The 22928-nt window shown below is 41.9% G+C and overlaps 1 protein-coding gene across 1 annotated transcript in view; it reads left to right on the forward strand.

The window, feature by feature from the left end:
* LOC115077789 (vomeronasal type-2 receptor 26-like) overlaps nucleotides 1-22928 on the forward strand; it is a 472276-nt gene that overhangs the window by 200618 nt on the left and 248730 nt on the right. The window contains exon 6 of the mRNA XM_029580076.1: nucleotides 14192-14419. Coding sequence (XP_029435936.1) covers nucleotides 14192-14419 — 228 coding nt within the window. The remainder of the gene's footprint in view (nucleotides 1-14191; nucleotides 14420-22928) is intronic.

Raw genomic sequence — 22928 nt, forward strand, 5'->3', positions numbered from 1 at the left:
TAAGCCATACTTTCAACCTTACAGGGTCATGTTTAATCATCGGTCCATTAAATGTCTTTTGTCTTCTTTATTCAAATGTTCTCTTTCTCCTTCTTTTTTATTCTTTTTATCTTCTTTTTTATTCTTTTTATCTTCTTTTTTATTCTTTTTATAATTAGTAAAATCCTTTGCAATAAATTTAAAGACGGAATTGCCTTACTTGTGCGGAGCGCCGCTGCGCTTCCGACCTTTATCTCCTGTGCCGCCGCGCTATTATCTCCAGCGCTGTCGTGCTTTGTAGGCGAAAAATACTTCTGGGTTTTATGTTGAAAGGATGAACTTCCGATTGAATGTGCTCACACACTTTAGAGCTCCTGCAGTCCGACGTACGTTTCGCAATTTGCGCTGCTTCAGGGACTGATCGGGAAGTTGTAGGGTCTAGGCTTGAAAAAATGCAAGGTTAATTCCCGCCGAGATAGCTTCGATATTTAAATGCTGCTATCCAGTTCATATGGTATTTAATACCGCATTCAGCCGCCTACTCCTCTTGTCGGCGTTGTGCGGAGTAGGCGGCTGAATGCGGTATTAAATACCATATGAACTGGATAGCAGCATTTAAATATCGAAGCTATCTCGGCGGGAATTAACCTTGCATTTTTTCAAGCCTAGACCCTACAACTTCCCGATCAGTCCCTGAAGCAGCGCAAATTGCGAAACGTACGTCGGACTGCAGGAGCTCTAAAGTGTGTGAGCACATTCAATCGGAAGTTCATCCTTTCAACATAAAACCCAGAAGTATTTTTCGCCTACAAAGCACGACAGCGCTGGAGATAATAGCGCGGCGGCACAGAAGATAAAGGTCGGAAGCGCAGCGGCGCTCCGCACAAGTAAGGCAATTCCGTCTTTAAATTTATTGCAAAGGATTTTACTAATTATAAAAAGAATAAAAAAGAAGATAAAAAGAATAAAAAAGAAGGAGAAAGAGAACATTTGAATAAAGAAGACAAAAGACATTTAATGGACCGATGATTAAACATGACCCTGTAAGGTTGAAAGTGTGGCTTACTGCCTAAAAAACCAAGGGTGTTATGATGGTCCACTGTTCCAGATAAATTCTATGCACATAAAAAAATCTAAAAAATTATAATATATGCGACGTTTATTTTGTGAGACAAGTGTAGTTCGTTGCACTTAATAATTAACTGTTCTTATATAGTGGTAATTGAAGACTCCCATTATTACTGAACTACCAATTTGGTTAGCTTCCCTAATTTCTCTTAGCATTTCACTGTCCATCTCACCATCTTGACCAGGTGGACGGTAGTATACCCCTATCACTGTAGTCTTCCCTGACACACAAGGGATTTCTACCCATAAAGATTCAATTTTGTATTTAGTCTCATGCAGGATGTTTATCCTGTTGGACTCTATGCCATCCCGGACATAAAGCGCCACACCTCCTCCCGAGTGCTCCTCTCTGTCATTGCGATATAATTTGTACCCCGGTATAGCACTGTCCCATTGGTTATCCTCTTTCCACCATGTCTCTGAGATGCCAATTAAGTCTATGTCATCATTTACTACTATACATTCTAATTCTCCCATCTTACTTCTTAGACTTCTGGCATTAGCATGCAAACATTTCAAAGTTTGTTTTTTGTTTGTATTTTTATTCTGCTTTTTAATTGATAGGGATAAGTTAGAATTTTTTAGCTCAGGTGAGTTTTTAGTTACAGGCACTTGGACTACTTTTCTAATTATTTTAACCTCACTTTCGGGATGCCCTAATTCTAATGCATCATTAGTATCCTTTAAAGATACCTCTCTCCGAACCATGCGCTGCTGAGCGACTGTCGGCTTTCCCCTTTGTTCTAGTTTAAAAGCTGCTCTATCTCCTTTTTAAAGGTTAGCGCCAGCAGTCTGGTTCCACCCTGGTAAGGGTGGAGCCCATCCCTTCGGAAGAGACTCTCCCTTCCCCAAAAGGTTCCCCAGTTCCTAACAAAACTGAATCCCTCTTCCTTGCACCATCATCTCATCCACACATTGAGACTCCGGAGCTCTGCCTGCCTCTGGTGACCTGCGCGTGGAACAGGGAGCATTTCAGAGAATGCTACCCTGGAGGTTCTGGATTTAATCTTTCTACCTAAGAGCCTAAATTTGGCTTCCAGAACCTCCCTCCCACATTTTCCTACATCGTTGGTGCCCACATGTACCACGACAGCCGGCTCCTCCCCAGCACTGTCTAAAATCCTATCTAGGTGATGCGTGAGGTCGGCCACCTTCACACCAGGTAGTCATGTTACCAGGCGATCCTCACGCCCACCAGCCACCCAGCTATCTACATTCCTAATAATCGAATCACCAACTATGACGGCCGACCTAACCCTTCCCTCCTGGGCAGTAGGCCTTGGGGAGATATCCTCAGTGCGAAAGGACAATGCATCAACTAGAGAGCAGGTCCTTGCTACAGGATCCTTTCCTGCTACACCTGGTTGGTGCTCTCCCATTATGAGACCTTCTTCCTCCAAGGCAGCACCAGGGCTGCCAGTCTGAAGTTGGGACTTGACTACTATGTCCCTGAAGGTCTCATCTATATACCTCTCTGTCTGCCTCAGCTCCTCCAGGTCTGCCACTCTAGCCTCCAGAGATCGGACTCGTTCTCTGAGAGCCAGGAGCTCTTTGCATCGCAAGCACATGTACAACTTCTCACCGGTGGGTAAAAAATCATACATGTGACACTCGATGCAAAAGACTGGGAAGCCCCCCTCTTGCTGCTGGACTGCTGCCTTCATCTCAATTTTGATAAGTTCCTAGTTAAGTTTTAGGTTGCTATGAGAGTAGGAATGTGTCTAACTTCCTTTAAATGTATTAGTGAATTCACTATGTGTCTGGTAGTGGCCTACCGGGGTCTGATCGAATTCTCAATAAAGTTTGTGTTGATGTTTTTTTTTTTTTTGTGAAAGTGGCACCTGCCTATAAATTTAGGGATGAGCTAGGGGTGGGTTGGGAAATACAAACAGTCTAACTTCAGTTAGTCAGCTTGAGTGACTCACTGCTCCCTTGATTAACAAATGTTGGTCTCTATTCAAACCCAATCACACTACCTCAACACCTTTCCAAGGTGAGTAACTGAGCTGAACTATTCAACTTTTTTACTTTGGTATATACTGCTCCTAGCTTATTTCTAGCTTCTGGCTACTTTTTTGTGGGTTGGTTTTTTTTGTTTGGTTTTTTTCAATACAATGCACTCAGTATTAAATACAAACACTCAGCTCTTTAAAAGTCTGGAGAACACTCAGTACTGCAGACTTTTAAAAATAAACACACTACCTACTGCTACCTTATTGACTGACTAAAAATACAGTCTAACTTGTTTATTCACTGCCTACCTACTGCTACCTTATTGACTGACTTAAAATACAAACAGTCTAACTTGTGTATTCACTGCCTTTCTGACTATTAAAGGTACAAACACACAAACACACTAAATAATATTCCCAAATAGTTAACTTTGCCCCAATACTTTTAAAAAAGTCAATGTCCCAAGCAAAAACTTACTGATTCCTTTCAGCCACCGGCAAGGTGATCCTCTCCTCTCAGTGTTTCCATTGAACACCAGGAGTTCTTTATTGAGCACAGAAAGTGATAAAAGCACGACTCAGGCCGAGTTTCGCTCTATGAGCTGCTTCAGGGGCTAACAAATAAAACATATATAAAAACATATAAATACAAATAAAAACATATACACCATATATAATTAAATCATATAAAAATTATATAAAAAATAAAATTAATAAATGACACACTTAATCACAGCACAAAAGCTTAAAACAGACATGGTCTATGAGTAATTCATATACATTCAAATAAAGTCCATAAATAAATTATTAATAGTACTATCTTATTAAATAATAAAAACTACTAATAGAGAATAAATTAATCGGTGCAATCTGTTAGTTGCTACAGAACGTTTTGAATAGAATCATTTGGAATACCTATTATATCTCTTGCAGATGATTTGTCTCCATACAGTAGGTAAACTTTTCCAATGAGCTGAAAAACCAGACATAATTGAACATAAGATACCTCTATGTGAAACAAAGTAACACATCATTGAATCAAAATATCTATTCAAAGTCTGACTGAAAGAAACTCCATAAAACACAAAGATTGAACACAGCAGAGCACTAAGCTAAATGGATTTAAACATCTTTTTGCTAGAATACACTATCTTAAGTTGGAAATACAAAAACATTGACAATGCTATTATTAAGCCAGATTTCAGATAAGAGATAGATTAAAGCAGTCATAGCTTCTTGTCTGATTTTAAATAGCAGTGAGTACACACATCATCGGCTGTCAGCTACATGGCTGCCAAGAGTAAAATGTCTATTTCTGTTGGTTACGAAAGAATACAGTTTAAAAACTACTATAAATGAATTTTAGCCATATTAATTTTTAAAACTCACTGCTAGAAAACGCTGTCATCACTAAAAAACTGGTCCAAGAAAACAAACCGGTAGCCGATCCAAGATGGCTGTCAGCAACAGAAACACGTGGATGGATCGGAATAAAACAAGGTATTTATTGGAGCTTGCCCGACTCTGGACGAGTTTCGCTCAAAGAGCTGCCTCAGGGACTAAGATAAACAAATAAAATAACACACATACATATAAAATTGAGACAACAAATAAAATGTACATCAAGCCTAAATAAATTATGTAGATAAAAAGGAATAGCCTAGTGGTTAGAGCAGTGGACTATGAACCAGGAGACCAAGATTCAAGTCCCGCTGTCAACTCCTTGTGACCTTGGGCAAGTCACTTTACCCTACATTGCCTCAGGTACAAAAAAAAACTTAGATTGTAAGCCCTCTGGGGATAGAGAAATACCTACAGTACCTGAATGTAAACCGGTGTGATATCTCAATTGAGATGAATGTCGGTATATATAAAAAAAAACAAAAAACAACCATAAATCATATAAAACACACATAAAAACATAATATATTAAATGAATTGATCAAATGAAATGCATCACAGTGTCAATATCGATATATATGATTATATTAATCTGTTTGACAAATATTACGTGTCACAAATATATAAATGTCATAATTGTATGTGTGTACTAATTACAAAAGCATACACTTGAATTGGAGATATGAACATAGGGTGTGCACGTATAGAGAAGGTAAAAAAACTAAAAATAGAAATATGGAGAAAGCAAAGTAAAAATAAAAAATAATAAAAAATAAAAATAATAAATATAGAATGAAAAAAACCGTGTATTCAGGTTTAGATAAAAGGTGTGTGGATGGTATTAAACTTGATTGAAAATATGTAGGAATAAAATAGGTACCTTACACCTTACAAGCCAATCGATTTGGCTTAAAACATCAAAGTTAACATGTAATGAAGACACCGATGATTACACAGCAGATTTCTCGGAAATTATGTTCAAATGAGTTCCTTTTGAAACAGAGGTTTAAAAATTTAAATATTATATAAATTCAAAAAGTAATAAGAAATAATAAATAATGTGTAACAATGTGCTAGATGATTGTGAGAAAACTTTTTCTAAATAAATTTAAACCAGTGAATTTTTAGCTGCTGAATTGGTAAATACATGAATAGACTCAAGGACCGTGAATGTGAAACTGTTCACTATTCGTAGAATCCGACTACACAAATTTGGAACCAAATATCGGTGTCTGAATATTAATAGATCCACAATTTAAAAATTGTAGTGAATCACATATGGTCAGTGTCAGCCCTTAAACAAAGAATGTAAACCCAAGGGTTTTGCAATATATTCTTCAAATCAGGTGGGTTAGAATACTGCCGTAGCTTACTCTATTGACAGTAGTATAGATTTAGAGAATGCCTCAACGAGATTGTGTCAGCGCAAACTGTATATGTCAATTGCACTTATACTTAGGACCTACTGTACCTAAACTCCGTTGGTCGCTATTCGTGGAATCCGACTGCACAAATTTGGCGCCAAATATCGGCGTCTGAATATCAGTAAATCTATACCAGTATGATTAAAACATAAAATATGCTGTCACTGCCAATTTATTTTAAAAATGTGATAAAACACATATGGTCAGTGTCAGCCCTTGAACAAAAATTGTAAACCCGAGGGTTTTTCAATGAATTCTTCAAATCAGGTGAGTTTGTCAGTAATGTCAATTTAGTAATGGAGAGAATGTCTCAGCGAGATGGTGTCAGCACATCACTAACTACATATGTCAATTACACTTATCAACGACTGTAATCTCTGTTGTTTATTTAAAAATGCTGATAACCAGAAATACTCAATGGGTGGTAATTCAGCATAAAAAAAATATAAGACAGATAATCTTACAATTGAAGCATAAAATACTTTACTCGAGTAAACTAGTATTGAAAGTCAGAATTGCATCTTCACCATTCCGTGTTGTGATTTTTATACTCTGGGTCAATATAACGCCGTTTTTTGGCGCCATATTTACAATGCTGGCAACGGAGTCTAGATACAGTAGGTTTTAAGCACTTATGGTTTCATACTAATCACAAACCCACTAAAGCACATTGATTTTATTTTATGCTTCGATTGTAAGATTATCTGTCTTATATTTTTTTTATGCTGAATTACCACCCGTTGAGTATTTGTTTATATTAGCCCCTGAGGCAGCTCTTTGAGCGAAACTCGGCCAGAGTCGGGCAAGCTTCAATAAATACCTTGTTTTATACCAATCCATTCACGTGTTTCCATTGATCACTAAAAAACTGACAGATATTAGACGAACTGAAACTATCGCGGCTCACGGACAAATTTTAAAAGAACAGTGTATGCACTTTTCATTGCCTCTTAACTCCTTATCTATCCCAGCCTTATCATCCACTCCGGGGCTAGCTAAGCTTTTCAGCACGCACATCTTTCATCTCCGTGGGCTTCCACGGCACATCACCTCAGATCAGGGTGTCCAGTTTACCTCCAAGTACTGGCGGGCCCTCTTTCAAAGTTCAATATCAACCTAGACTTTACCTCAGCTTACCACCCCCAGGTAAATGGACAAATAGAACGTGTGAATCAGACCCTCAAAACCTTTCTCTGAGCATTCGTAAATGAAGGCAAGACAATTGGGCCACTCTTCTTCCTTGGGCAGAGTTTTCACACAACTCCCACATTAATGTGGCCACTGGAACTTTTCCATTCCTTTTAGTATATGGTAGACAACCACTTCCACCACTTCTTCTACCTTTAGTCGTCCCTTCGCCGGCAACACAACTGACAGTCCAGGAGCTCCACAACCTATGGATCTGGACAAAGGCATGATTCAAAAGGCAGATCAGAAAGCAAAGTATTTCATAGATAGACACCGGCACCCCACTCCCCAGTTTAGACCTGGGGATAAAGTCTGGTTGAATACTTTATAATAATAATAAATAAATAAATAAATAAATACCCGCAATATCCGCCTTTGAGTTCCTTCCATGAGGATAGGGCCCCATTACATTGGCCAATTCTCCATTCTACACCAGATTGGCCCTGTCACTTACCAACTCTGGCTCCCATGACCTTAAGGATCCATGACATATTCTATGTCTCTCTTCTCAAATCAGTGGTCTTGTCCAGGCCCACCAGGGACACCCAACCCCACAGAAGGTATCTTCTGATGAAAATCAGGTATACCAAGTTTACCACAGGAACAAAAAGTGGGAATATCTGTTATCCTGGGAAGAATATGGCCCAGAGGAAAACTCTTGGAAGCCAGCATCCAACATTTTGGTTAAAACACTTCTCCAAAGCTTTCATGCTCTACACCATAGAAATCCCAAACCCCTGGGAGGGGGGCGAAGAGGAGGGGTTACTGTTGTGATGGCTGGCCGTTGCAACACACAGTCAGCCATGCCTACCCTCTGAACCTGTACTGCCTGGCCTCCTACTCCCAAGAGTTGCCACTGCCGCTGCCACGCTGCCAACCTCAGCCCTCCCTAGGCGTGCACATACAGACCCATTCAACACTTAATGGGGCTATGGCAGGAAAACTTCCTGTGGTCCCGGATGCCCACGTCAGCAGGGAGGGCCTATTTAAGGCAACCCCTGCTGCTCTAACATTGCCTCAGCAAGAGGTTGCACTCTATAAGTTGCTTGTCCATGTTCCTGCTCCAGTTCCTGTTCTTCCTCTCCTCCTGGCCCTGTGCTCCTGCACTGGACCTGCTCTCCTGTTCCATGGATGGTTCTTCTAGCATTGACCCTGGTACGTTCTTCAGATTTTGTCTGTCTGCTGCCCTTCCTGACCTTTGGCTTCTTCCCCAGATTTTGTCTGTCTGCTGCCCGACCTGACCTTTGGCCTGTTCCCTGGATTCACCTATCTGCTGCCTACCCCTGACCTTGGCCTGTCTGCTTCTGCCTTCACCTGTCATCTTCCTGGATTTGTCACTCAGAGACCCATGCCTATGTCCAGCCGACCCCGGTACCCAAGGGCTCCACCTGTGGGGAACGAGGGTTGGTAGTGGTGAAGGTCCAGTGGGGCCTCTGCACCTCTCTGCTCCACCTGATGACTATGGGGACCCCCGGAGGGGAGCTCCTTCTGCTGGTAGTGTCTACCCCACCTTGGCCAAGGGTCCACACAGCACACTTGACTGAGAACCACATAACTAGATCACCAAAGAAAAGAAAGGAACACTCAATGAAGACAAAAGCATTCCAGAAAGTCTAAATTGATTCTTTGCTCCAGTTTTTGCTGAGGAGGAAACATTCCCTGAAGGTGATGATTCAGATGGACTAAAAAATATCATGGTGAAACAGGAAGACCTAATCGATCAGGGGTTCTCAATCCAGTCCTCTGAACTTACTTAAGCAATCCGGTTTTCAGTAGGGATGTGCAATCGTTTTTGCCAAATTGGAAAATTTCAAAGAAATAGTTTTAACTGTTTAACTGATACAGGGGATCTCTGAGGGAACTATGGGAACTGTAAAGCTAAATTAGTTTGGTATATAGGCAGACAAGATAAGCCATACTCTTTTTTATGCTGTTTCAAAGTCTAACACCTTTCTTTGTTATAGGAAACCTTAAGGTGGTAAAAAGCCTGATATTTTCTTAAAGCTATTTTGAGCCCAAAAGGGGTGGTCCATGGAGGCAACCCTTATGGAGGGGGGATTATTGTTATGATCAGTGGGTATTGCAATTCTAGCTACATAGAAACATAGAAATGATGGCAGAAAAGAACCAGTGGTCCGTCTGGTCTGCTCAGCAAGCTTCTTATGGTAGTATCTGCCAAGCCATGCAGGTTACCCCTATTATCAGTCAGTTTTGATTGTCATACTTTGATTATGGACTTGGCCTTATAAACAGTATTGTGTTTTTTCCTAAATGTTTGCGCATTGGTAACCCAGATTATAAAAAAGTCATGGCTCATGTTGTATCTGGATCCAAATTCCTCTTTCCTTCCCCTTCCACCCTCATCCTTTGAAGCAGAGAGTGATGTTGCAGTTACATCAAAAGCATAAAAGCTTATTGGTTAAGGGTGGTAAACCCATGCCTTTTGATAAGGGTAGTAACTGCTGGTCTGTTCATCAGCAAGGGGTCACGGAAAAGTACTGTGGCACTGTTGGTCCCTGAGGCTTGATTGCTTGGACCAACAGAGTCCTAGGTGAGAGCAGTAGAAACAAAGAAGAAAATATAAGTATCAAAGCCAAGAAGTACACATATAATGTTTGGCATGAGATGCACATTTTGTACCTCAATTGGTATATACATCTTATGCCAAATGATGTGAACAACTGTAGCAGCCTTGCCATTTACAGGATCATGTGGTGTCTAGCTGCTCAGCCATGCCCTCAAACATATCTGGTCCCAGCCATTGACAAGGTGCTCCTCCATCAGTGTCAACACTATCAGACAAGGGGCTTCTCCTCTGGTCTGTATATATTTGCTCCTATTCAACACCTTCATTTTCAATTGGGCCTTTATGTCACAATACCTATAGGCCACCTGCTCCCTACTCCATTTCACGCCACTGTGCCTGGATAAAGCATGAACAATGGTACACCATATATTAGAGATGTGCAATCATTTATCACGAATTAGGCAATTACAACGAAATTGCCTAATTCATCGTGGTTCGGGGGCCCCGAAACCCGAAAAGGATTTTCACCGAACTTCGGGGAACATCCGTTTTTCGGGTTTGTATGGGGAGAGAGGCACATTTTTTTTTAAAATTAAAAACCAACCCAAACATTAACATTAACTATAATAACCCCCCCCCCCCCATCCCGATCCCTCCCCAAGACTTACCAACATCCCTGGTGGTACAGCGGGGTCCCGGGTGCCATTTGTCCCTCCATGCCCGGTGTGCCACTGCTAGCCACGCTCAAAATGGTGCCGAATAGCCTCTGAACTACTATGTCACAGGGGCTACCGGCGCCATTGTTCAGCCCCTGTCACATGGCAGAACCGACCAATGGTGCCGAAAGCCCCTGTGACACAGAATGGGCAAAGGCTATCGGCGCCATTTTGATTATAGGCAGCTGACAATGAAATCACTCCCGGACCCCCGCTGGACCTCCAGGGATTATTGGCAAGCCTTGGGGGGGGGATCAGGAGGCCCCCCCAAGCTGGCCAAAAAGCTTGCCAATAATCCCTGGGGGTCCAGCGGGGGTCCGAGAGCGATGTCGTTGTCAGCTGCCAATAATCAAAATGGCGCCCATAGCCTTTGCCCATACTATGTCACAGGGGCTTTCGGTGCCATTGGTCAGCCCCTGTCACATGGTAGGAGAACCGACCAATGGTGCCGAAAGCCCCTGTGACATAGTATGGGCAAAGCTATGGGCGCCATTTTGATTATTGGCAGCCGACAACGACATCGCTCCCGGACCCCCGCTGGACCCCCAGGGATTATTGGCAAGCTTTTTGGCCAGCATGGGGGGGCCTCCTGACCCCCCCCCCCAGGCTTGCCAATAATCCCTGGGGGTCCAGCGGGGGTCCAGGAGCGATTTCGTTGTCGGCTGCCAATAATCAAAATGGCGCCGATAGCCTTTGCCCATACTATGTCACAGGGGCTTTCGGCGCCATTGGTCGGTTCTCCTACCATGTGACAGGGGCTGACCAATGGCGCCGGTAGCCCCTGTGACATAGTAGTTCAGAGGCTATTCGTCACCATTTTGAGCGTGGCTAGCAGTGGCACACCGGGCACGGAGGGACAAATGGCACCCGGGACCCCGCTGGACCACCAGGGATGTTGGTAAGTCTTGGGGAGGGATCGGAATGGTGGTGATGGTGGGGGGGGGGGGTTGTATGTAATGTATTAAAATGAATTTAAATGCGTGGGGTGGGGTTATTTTTAGCTTCGTTTTCCCGCGTCGTTTTTTGGCCCAGTTTCGGTTTTCCCCGTTTAGTTTTTTTTTTGTTTTCAAAAAAACTAAACGATAAAAACCGAACTTTACCACGAAGTATCCGAGTCAAAAAACGACCCGGTAGAAAAAAATGAAGCACATCTCTACCATATATGGCCCTTGGATGCCCTCAATATCCTGGCTGAAATTACTGAAGAACACTGCATAATGTTCAAAGACCCCTACGATAATCATTTCATTGTCTTTCATGCTGAGCTTTAAATCCCTCTGACAAGGGTGCCCTGAGGCCTAGCTGCCAGAATGAGGTGTCACTTCCACTTCTGGCGAAGTGTCCTCCCTTTCCTCACTCTTGTTCCCTCTCCCTTCACTTAATCCCCCCTCCTGCCCTTGCCCTACAAACTCCCCTCTGTCCTGTCTATCCTTAGCCTGCCATCCTCCTCCCTCCAAATTCACCTGCCTATTCCCTTCCCCTTCCCCCTCCCACCCCCTCCTATTCCCTTCCCTCCTGTCTATCTCTGCTCCTGTTAATGTCCCTACTCCTATTCCTCCTGCCTTTGTCCTCTCTCCCCTATCCTCCCTCATCCCCTCACTCCAGATGATTGTCCTTCCCTCTATCTTCACTTCTCGAACACTCCATCTTCTCAACACCACCCCTCCTCACCACTCCTCCTCTGCTTCACCACCATGCCTCAACACCACACCTCACCACTCCTTCAAACACAAAGACAGACAAACAGGACAAACTAACAAACGATTTCACTTCAACAAAGACCAAGGGAAAGGGAAACAGAGGCAACATAAGACAAGTCAGATAATCAGAAAAAAGCTACTCCCAGTAACATAATAGACCACTCACCTGTTCTACTCTCCTCTCTCCAAATGCCTGACAAATCCTCAAAGAGGCAGTTGCAGGACTTTGGTCTATATAAACAAAAAAATAACTCATGATACAGTAAATGAAACACAACGCAGTAAATGATGCGTGCCGCATAAAATGGAGCACAACATGATGATGCTACATATGAAACACTGACACAACACATGACACAATAACATATCTTGCTTCATGAAAATTTCAAATGCAATGCAATAGACAGGAAATAAGCCTAACTTCACCCATTTTTTAAATCTTGGATGCTATTTCTGTTATGTTTATAGCAATTTGTTAATTCTAGGCCTTAGTTAGGTGTTATCTTTTTTATCTACATTTCTGTTTTAGGAAGATGTGTTAATCACCTAAGTGTGAATAAATCTAAAATCTTTCAATAATGTCAATAGTTATATCAAGTTTTTTTGTAAATATTGTTTGTTCTACTGAATATTGTCATTTTCTTAGATCTTCATAACAGGCACTCCCAACCAAACACATTATTTTCCCTATGCTTAATCACTGGTCTCAGATCCACTTGTATTTATATTTTTTCATTTTTTCTTGTATTGTAAATAAAATATCAGCTTATCTGCATAGTATTTATGGGCAGTTGTTTTCACCTCATCAAGGCATTTGTATCTGCCATTCCCCTGCCATCTAGCTTGATGGACTCTTTACCTGGGTATTTCAAGCTAGGGTGAGAGAACATTGTACAATAGGGATGTGAATTGTGCTTCTGATGATTGAAAATATCGTATGATATTTTCAAAATAGTCAGAAATCGGGAGCTCCCCGAAACCGATAGGAAAACCCCACAAAATTGTTCATGGGGTTCTCTTATCATTTTGGGGGAGGGCGGGAAAACTGGCACACCAAAACAATCCCTAAACCCACCCAGACTCTTTAAAACTGTTCCCTTAGCTTCCCCCACCCTCCCGAACCCCCCAAAACATTTTACAAGTATCTGGTGGTCCAGTGGGAATTCCGGGAGTGATCTCCCTCTCTCAGGCCGTTGGCTGCCACTAATCAAAATGGCGCCGATGGCCCTTTGCCCTTACCATGTGACAGGGTATCCGTGCCATTGGCCGGCCCCTGTCACATAGTAGACGCACTGGATGGCCTGCACCATTTTTAAAGATGGTGCCGGCCATCCATTACTTGTACCATGTGACAGGGGCCAGCCAATAGCAAGGATACTCTGTCACATGGTAAGTGCAAAGGGCCATCGGCGCCATTTTCATTAGTGGCAGGCATATGGTATGGCTTAATACTACGAAAAAAGGTGTAGTTATTTTTGGTGTTAAAACTGTGTAGTATGGCATTGCACAGTGCAATGCCATCCCCTATTTCCATTAATCCTGCCCAAACTCCTCACCCCTTACAAAATTTGCATTCATACCTTGCGGTGCACCGATTATCGCATGCAATATGACATTAACATATGTGTTAGGGTTTTTTCACATGTTTTAAATGCCCTAATGCATGTGTTAACATATCATGGCTTGATAAATGACCCTGTTATTTTTTGTTGAAACAATTTACATTTCTCAGTTAAACAGGGTCTAATGCCAAGCATTCAAAATGAAACAGGTCAGTGCTTAGTTCCTTTCAACTTTATATACTTAGCAGCAGGAATGACTGAAGATGTGTTCCAGGGGGTGAAGTTGTGATGAAAAAGAAAATATTTACACTCACTCTTTTGACTTATGTCCCTATGTCCGCTTTGAAATATTGGGCACAAATCTGTACTTACCTGCAGATTTTAGTTGTATACAGATTGTTAAAAAATTACCATCCCCACATATTTTATGTATCCTTTGCTTTGAAAAGGATATTACAAGATTAAGCTTCCCCACACTAAACATTTGCTACTGAACAATTTTCAAAATAGTCACCATCACAACTTCACCACTCTAATGGCCACTTTTTTTTCATTTTAATTTACAAATCCATGTAAAATTCTAGAGTACTCTAATCATGTTTTCCTGGTTTTAGCTGAACCATCATTTGAAAAATATTCACTTTAGAACTTCAGCTGGTGATGAGGTTTTCTTTGATGATGAAGGGAAATTGCAAGGTCAGTTTGACATCATAAACTGGCTGATCTTTCCAAATGGAACTGTCCAGGAAGTTCAAATAGGAAGTTTTGCCTCTTCTGCCCTGCAGGGTCATCAGCTGCTCATCAATGTGAGTGCCATTGAGTGGGGACCAAACATTACAGAGGTAAGGACAAGCAAAACACTCAATTACATTGAAAGAAGATGGATGAAAATAAGCTTAATGAAAGAGGTTATTGGTGTAACTTACTGTTGTCTTCATATTGTAAGTAGACCCAGACCAACAACCATTCCTATATATCTGAGATACAGAAATCATTTCATTCTAAAGATTAAGGGAATATTTAAAGAGGAAAACTGAAGTTTAATTATAACTCATACAGCAAAATTTACTTTGCTTACTGGAGAATTAAAATCTTCAGAGGGATAGCTGTGTTAATCTGGTTTACCAAAATTGACTGGAATTGATTGGCACCTTATCCACTAACTAATTAAAACATGAGATTTTGAAGACAGAGTCCACTTTGTCATATGCATGACAAAGTGCATCTCATGCATCTGATGAAGTGGAGTTAGTCTTCAAAATCTCATGCTTTAATAAATTAGTTGGTCTATAAGGTGCCACTGGACTCTTGTCATTGTTGGACAATTAAAGTTTACATTCAAATACATCATGAAGAATCTCATCTTGAAGTGCAATAGTTTTTAATCCTTCTCCTGAAGGCTGGAGGGTTTGGGTGAGATTGAAAGAAAGGAAAAAGAACACTCATTTCAGTTATATCTCAGACAATTTAACAAATAGCATGTGAAAAGCAGGGACAAATGTGGCACAAACAAATACACTTCTAATAAGGAACATGCTTACTTCTATGCATGCAATCAAGCAGGTTGCAACTGCAAGATATCAGAACTTTGGAGATGCAACTACTCGCTCTTGGTAGTCTATGAAAAAGAAAAAAATGTGAAGTATCTCAGACACAGGAAGATAATAGTTACATTAAGAAGCAAAAATATGGAATAGAAAAGCATAATCAGCATGAAGAGAAGATAAAATATTAAACCTAATTCAATCCTTCATCAATAACACCCAATCTATATGTCTGAACACAAAAATAAAATCAAAATGGTCCAGTTTCGACACCTCCTCCACCATTCAGATCCAATCAATCATCAAGAGAATGAATCATGCCAACCACCCTCTGTATAGCATCCACCTTACAAGCCAAAAGACAATTTAACCTATTATAATAAAATTAATCACCAAGATCGTGAATTTATCACTTACTGAAGGAAACTATCCCAATTGTCTCAAATCAGCAATAATCAAACCCATACTAAAAAAGAATAACCTCGACCCAAATAACCTATCAAATTACCGCCCTATTTCTAATCTACCCTTTATTGCCAAAATCATAGAAAAAGTAGTTCACTCTCAACTTGATAAATACCTGGAAACAAACAACATCCTATCCCCAAACCAATAAGGTTTCAGAAAAAACCTCAATACTGAGACTCCTTCTCTCTTTAAATGACACTATTCTAAGAGGATTTGATAATGGAAAGCAATATTTTCTAGTACTCCTTGACCTTTCTGTAGCTTTTGATACAGTAAATCATCAAATTCTTCTAGAACGACTATCTGAAATTGGTTTAGCAGAGACTACACTACAATGGTTTTCATCTTATCTCTCCAACAGAAGCTACCAAGTTTTTTTTTTTTTTTTTTTTTTTAATTTAACTCTTTATTCAATTTTTACGAATTAAAACATAATACAAAACTTGTATTTTCATATAACATAAGTAATCATCATGAGGGACTTACATAAATCATATACTCCATTAACCAAATAACACATTATTTCTCTCATGTGAACCTATAATGTGGGGGTACCTGTCTAACCATAATAATACAATCAAAAATAACTATAAAGGGAGTGATTTCTATTTATTCTTGTACAACCGAAACTTCTGACAAATTAGGCATCAAACCTAGACTGGTTTTATCCCTCAAGAAATTTTCCAGGTGAAGGGGCTCATTAAAGGAAAATTTCTTACCCTGGTAATTGACGAAACATTTTGATGGAAATTTTAAATAAAAAGTGGCTCCAATTTCCAGGGTCTTACTCTTTAACATAAGGAAGTGTCTTCTACGCAATTGCGTAGGCCTAGACACATCCGGAAATACATAAACTTTTTGGCCACAGAATGGTAGATCCTTATTCTTAAAGAATTTTCCCAGAACTATATCTTTATCCTTCTCTAAAGAAAAAGATACAAATAATGTTGCCCTTTTATTTATAATATCTGTAGACTCCTCTAAAAAAGTGGATACCCCTATACTTTTATCCTCTATCTGCCCATTGTTGTCACTAGGGCGTATAGGAAAGTAATAAATCTTTGATATCACTGGTATATCCTTATCTCCATATGCTAGATTTTCTTTCAAAAATTTCGAAAACATTTCAACTGGGGATAACAACCTGGTAATTGGGAATTGTACAAATCTTAAATTTTTAATCCTCATTAAATTTTCTATATTTTCAATTTCAGCATGTAAAGAATTACAGTCAGTAATATTCAAACATTCTCTCTCTTGGATATTCTGTACTTTCTTTTCAACAGTTTTCAGAGTTAACTCTACATCATTTATTCTCTTGCCTTGTTCCAATATTGACAACCTATTAACATTAACTAGAGAGGATAATGAGTTGTTAACTTGTACTAGATTAGAGTCTAATTTTGTCAAAACCCTCCACAAATCCCCCATAGTCACATTAGCCGGGTCAACAGAATCAATCTGTGCCCGATCTAAGGTAATTATTATATTACCTTCTTCTGCCCCTGCAGATTGTATTGCAGGGCTATCTACTGGATCGGCAACAGTCAATGGAAAATGCTTCCAAGTTTTATTCAATAACAACATCTCTAAGAAAATTAACTTCAATACTGGAGTTCCACAAGCTTCAGCATTATCTGTCACTCTATTCAACGTATACCTTTTACCAATTTGCCAGCTACTAAATGGTCTTCAAATCACCCACTACCTCTATGCAGATGACATACAACTTTTAATTCCCATAAAAAACTCCATTGATGAAGCATATAAAGAAACTTCTATACTACTTGAATCAAACAACTCCTTACAAAATTAAAACTCATAATCAACATTGATAAAACCGAAATACTTATCATGAACAAAAAACCCAATGTAACACCACCACCTCTATTCGCAACAAACAATCAAATTAACAAAACATCCCCTGTCACTCAGCCAGAAACCTTATTATTATTATTATTTTTTTTTTATATATACCGACATTCGATCTCAATCGAGATATCACATCAATTTACATTCAGGTACTGTAGGTATTTCTCTATCCCCAGAGGGCTTACAATCTAAGTTTTTGTACCTTGGAGTAATCGTTGATAATAAACTATCTTACAATAACCACATAACTACCAAAATCAAAGCAGGATATCACAATCTCCTAATTCTAAGGTGCATAAAACCTTTTCTAAATTCAGTACATTTCAGAACAGTTTTACAACTAATAATTTTCTCAACCATTGACTACTGTAATTCCCTCATGATTGGCCTTCCGTATATCAACATCAAGCCTCTTCATATTCTTCAGAACTCAGCAGCCAGAATTTTAACTGGAAAAAAAACAAGAATGATCACATCACCCCAATATTAACTTCACTATACTGGCTTCCTATCCCAAAAGATAAATATGTTCATGCTGCTTATCCCTGGGATAAGCAATGGATTTCCCTAAGTCTAGCTTAATAATGGGTTATAGATTATTACTCCAGAAATTTTCCCAAACCTTTTTAAGAACCAAGCTACAACTCAGCTTCCATCATGTCTTCTGGCAATGAATTCCAGAGCTAAAGTATGCATTGAGTAAAAACATATTTCCTCCAATTTGATTTTAATGTAAACAATCCCACCCATAAAGCAGGGCACATCCTAGATCTAATTTTCATCAGTCACAATAACTGCATAATCAGTTCTTCTCACAGACTTCTGCCCTGGTCTGAACACCAACAATAATAGCAGAAATAATCATCTTCACCAAACAACAAATAAGCGCATATAATAATCAATCTTTCATTTACCGGAAAAAGATAGAACTTGAAACACTCAAAGAAACTATTAAAAATAAAATATCTGAATTTGTTCATGATAATGCCTCCTCAGTCTTTGATTCCTGGGATAAAATCATCAATGAAATAGCAGATACCCTATGCCCAATCCAAAAAAAAAAAAAAAAAAAAAGCATTCCAAAATGAAGGCATCACAATGAAACATAAGAAATTATAGTACAATGATGCTAAACAGACCCTGAGAAAATTTGAAAAGCAATGGAGTAAATGCCATTTGAAGGAATCCTGAGAAAAATACAAGTTGTGCTGGGAGGTGGACTCTTGGCCTGGTGCAGGATTGGTAGGCTCCCTGGTCTGACCCACAGAGCACCTACCACAAGGAGGCGGAGCACAGGAGGAGACAGAGGCTAGCTGGAGCTTCACCAATAGCAACCCGGGGTTCCCTCAGGTTGAGCTCTTGGTTACCTGGGCCGCCTGGTCTTAGGTGGGCCTCGCAGGATCTCCGAGAGATAAAGTTCAAAGATGTGCCACCACGAACAAGGGTGCAAGGTCAATGTTCAGGTTCGATAGCCCAGGAGTCAGAGAAGGCCAGAACAGAGTGAGTGGAGAGCAAGATCAAGGCCAGAGTCAAGGATAGTATAGTCAGCCAAAGCAGGGGTCAGTACCAATGGTCAGTCCGTGAACAGTCAAACAGGCAAAGGTCAGTATCCAGGCAGCGATCAGACATGGTCAGTAGTCAGGCAGAGGTCAGTTCCAGGCAGCGTGCGGACTTGGTCAGTGGACAGGCAGAGGTAATTTCCAGGCAGCATGCAGACATGGTCAAGGAAACAGGCAAAAGTCAAATCCAGGTGGCGATCAAACGTAGTCAAAGAACAGGCAGATGTCAGTACCGAGAAGATAGTCCGAATGGTACTACCTGGGGAGACAAAGGAATAGGAGGACGCTGGAACAGGAGGACGCTGGAACAGAGACTGGAACACAGACTGGAACAAGACACTGGAAACACAGAGAGGAAAACTTGCTATCACAATGTGATCGACCCGATTGCCAAGGCACTGTTCAGAGTAACGCGCCTGGCCTTTTATACAGAGGAGCTGTGATGTCATCGGGAGGTGCCGGGACAGCGTTTCCCAAGCTGGGGCTTTTAAATAAGGTGACATTGGCCACCCATGCCTAGGGGCATGGCCGACGAGCAGGACAACGCGGAGCCCCTGCGGGAGCTCTTCTGTGAGACCAGCAATGGCAATGGTGAGCGGGGGAGCCGGGGACGCTGCGGACTTGCAGCAGTGGCAGAGGGAGTGAGGCCTGTGCTGGTAGACAGATGGGAGAGGTGAGCAGGACCAGCCTTGGAGTGCTACAGTATCCCCCCTTCTAGGCCTCCCCCTTACCAACTTGGGCTTCTCAGGATGGCTTCAGTGGAACTCTGCAAGGAGGTTCTTGTCATATATGTGGTGGGAGGGCTCCCAGGAATTCTCTTCCAGACCAAAGCATTCCCACGACAGGAGGTATTCCCAACAACCTCTCTGATGATGGATGGTCTAGGACCTCTTTCACTTGGAGAATATCCTCGGGTTCAGTAGCAAGCTGAATCCGTAGGTCTCCGAGAGGGCCAAGGCATTGCTAATGGCTTTAATACACATGGAATGTGTTGTGATTTCCCATGGAAGTGGGTAGTTGCAGCTGGTAGGTAAACGCATCGATGCGTTGGATGATCAGGAAAGGTCCGATGAGCCTGGGAGCCAATCTCTGAGATGGGAGACGTAGCTTGATATGTCTCATACTCAGCCAGACTTTCTGGCCAGGCCTGAACAGAGGTGCAGTGTGCCGATGAATGACCAGGAAGTGTTTAGCTCGCTCAGCAGCCTGACCCAATCTCTCACTGACCTGGTTCCATAGGCGGCGGATGGTAAGAGCCGTAGACTAGGTTGCAGGAGAGGGCATGGAAAGTGGCACTGGTAGGGGAAGACGTGGCTGGCGACCATGCACCACATAAAAGGGTGAGAAGTCAGTGGTGGAGCCAACGTGGGTACTGTGGGACAGCTGAGCCCAGGGCAAGAGATCATCCCAGTTGTCCTGCTGATCATTTACATATGACCGTAGGAAGGTCTTTAGGATGCGGTTGGTTCTTTCTGCTTGGCCATTTGCATGAGGATGGTAAGCTGATGTGAAGTTCAGAGAGATGTTGAACTTTTTACATAATGAGCCCCAGTACTTAGTGGCAAATTGGCAGAATCAATGATTGGGACAATTACTGAACAATATCCAATCTCCCTTTCATCACAAAAGTCCTAGAAAAAGAAGTTCTATCTCAATTAGAGAGCCACCTAGACGACAACAACATACTATACCTAAACCAATTCAGATTCAGAAAAAAATGCTCAACAGAAACCCTACTCATTAGGGATGTGAATCGTTTTCCATATCGTCTTAACGATAGAAATCGTGTGGCAGGGCAAGAAAATCGTCTTAGGCACGATTTTTTAGTTAAAAAATCGTTAAAAATCGTTTTTTCCGATTAGTGCGCACTAACTCGAGTTAGTGCGCACTACTAACGGGAGTTAGTGCGCACTAACTGGGAGTTAGTGCGCACTAACTGAAAATGATACAATTTGACACTTTTCAGGTCAGTTAAGGTCAGTTTAGGAATGAATATGTATTCCTATTGGCTGCCCTCTTATTTATTCATGTTACCAAGTTTCCTACTGACAGTATATGGGGGATGGGAAATGGAAACAGTTGGTAGCTTGACAAAACAAGTAATGTGATCAGTCAATGTGACTAGAACTTGTGCCCTAACCCTGATACCAGGGGTATTGTGATCTTCCTGCACACAGTGCCCTATCCCTATTAATACCAGGAGTGTTGTGATCTTCCTGCACACAGTGCCCTATCCCTAATACCAGGGGTGTTGTGATCTTCCTGCACACAGTGCCCTATTCCTGATACTGGGGGTGTTGTGATCTTCCTGCACACAGTGCCCTATTCCTGATACCGGGGGTGTTGTGATCTTCTTGCACACATCCCGATATCAGGGATAGGGCACTGCATGCAGGAAGATCACAACACTCCTGGTATTAATAGGCATAGGGCACTGCATGCAGGAAGATCACAACACTCCTGGTATTAATAGGGATAGGGCACTGCATGCAGGAAGATCACAACACCCCTGGTATCAGGGATAGGGCACTGTGTGCAGGAAGATCACAATACCCCGGAGGAGTGAGGGTCAGGCAGCTCCCCCCTGTCTGTGAAGCCAGCCTCTCACTAGTAATGCAGGGAGGGAGCTGTCTCAGACTTCACCATCCTCCCCCCCCCCCCCTTACCCACACACCATTCACTAGCTGGGACATGGGGGAAGTCAGGAGTGAGGGTCAGGCAGCTCCCCCCTGTCTGTGAAGCCAGCCTCTCACTAGTAATGCAGGGAGGGAGCTGTCTCAGACTTCACCATCCACCCCCCCCCCCTCACCCACACACCATTCACTAGCTGGGACATGGGGGAAGTCAGGAGTGAGGGTCAGGCAGCTCCCCCCTGTCTGTGAAGCCAGCCTCTCACTAGTAATGCAGGGAGGGAGCTGTCTCAGACTTCACCATCCACCCCCCCCCCCCTCACCCACACACCATTCACTAGCTGGGACATGGGGGAAGTCAGGAGTAAGGGTCAGGCAGCTCCCCCCTGTCTGTGAAGCCAGCCTCTCACTAGTAATGCAGGGAGGGAGCTGTCTCAGACTTCACCATCCTCCCCCCCCCACCCCTCACCCACACACCATTCACTAGCTGGGACATGGGGGAAGTCAGGAGTGAGGGACAGGCAGCTCCCCCCTGTCTGTGAAGCCAGCCTCTCACTAGTAATGCAGGGAGGGAGCTGTCTCAGACTTCACCATCCTCCCCCCCCCCCTCACCCACACACCATTCACTAGCTGGGACATGGGGGAAGTCAGGAGTGAGGGTCAGGCAGCTCCCCCCTGTCTGTGAAGCCAGCCTCTCACTAGTAATGCAGGGAGGGAGCTGTCTCAGACTGGTATCAGGGTTAGGGCACTGTGTGCAGGAAGATCACAACACTCCTGGTATTAATAGGGATAGGGCACTGTAAGAGATGACTGTAGTAGATTGAATAAAGATCTGATGTTTCTGCTCTCCTCACACCAAACAAAAACAACACACAAGCAGAGAAGCCCTTCTTACAAAGCTGAGCTAGTGAGTTAAGTAGGAGGAAAAGTAAACATACTGGTGCCAGAGTGGCTACTTAAAAAATACACTTACCAACAATCAATTACATATATTTGAACTGTGTACAGTTCCAGCCAGGACCACCTTTCTAAAATGCACAGTGATTGGCAAATTCAACATGCACTAGCATTTCAGGTGCCTGCTAACAAAAATAATAAACAAACAAGTTCTAGTCACGTGAGTGCTGATCATTACATTACTTTTTTTGTCAAGCTTCCAACTGTTTCCATTTCACATCCCCCCAACCATATTGGTAACATCAATAGATAAGAGCACAGCCAGCCAATAGGAATACATACATACATATTCATTCCTAAGTGACCTTTACTGACCTGGGA

Source organism: Rhinatrema bivittatum, chromosome 16, assembly GCF_901001135.1.
Source record: "Rhinatrema bivittatum chromosome 16, aRhiBiv1.1, whole genome shotgun sequence".
Lineage (NCBI taxonomy): Eukaryota > Metazoa > Chordata > Amphibia > Gymnophiona > Rhinatrematidae > Rhinatrema > Rhinatrema bivittatum.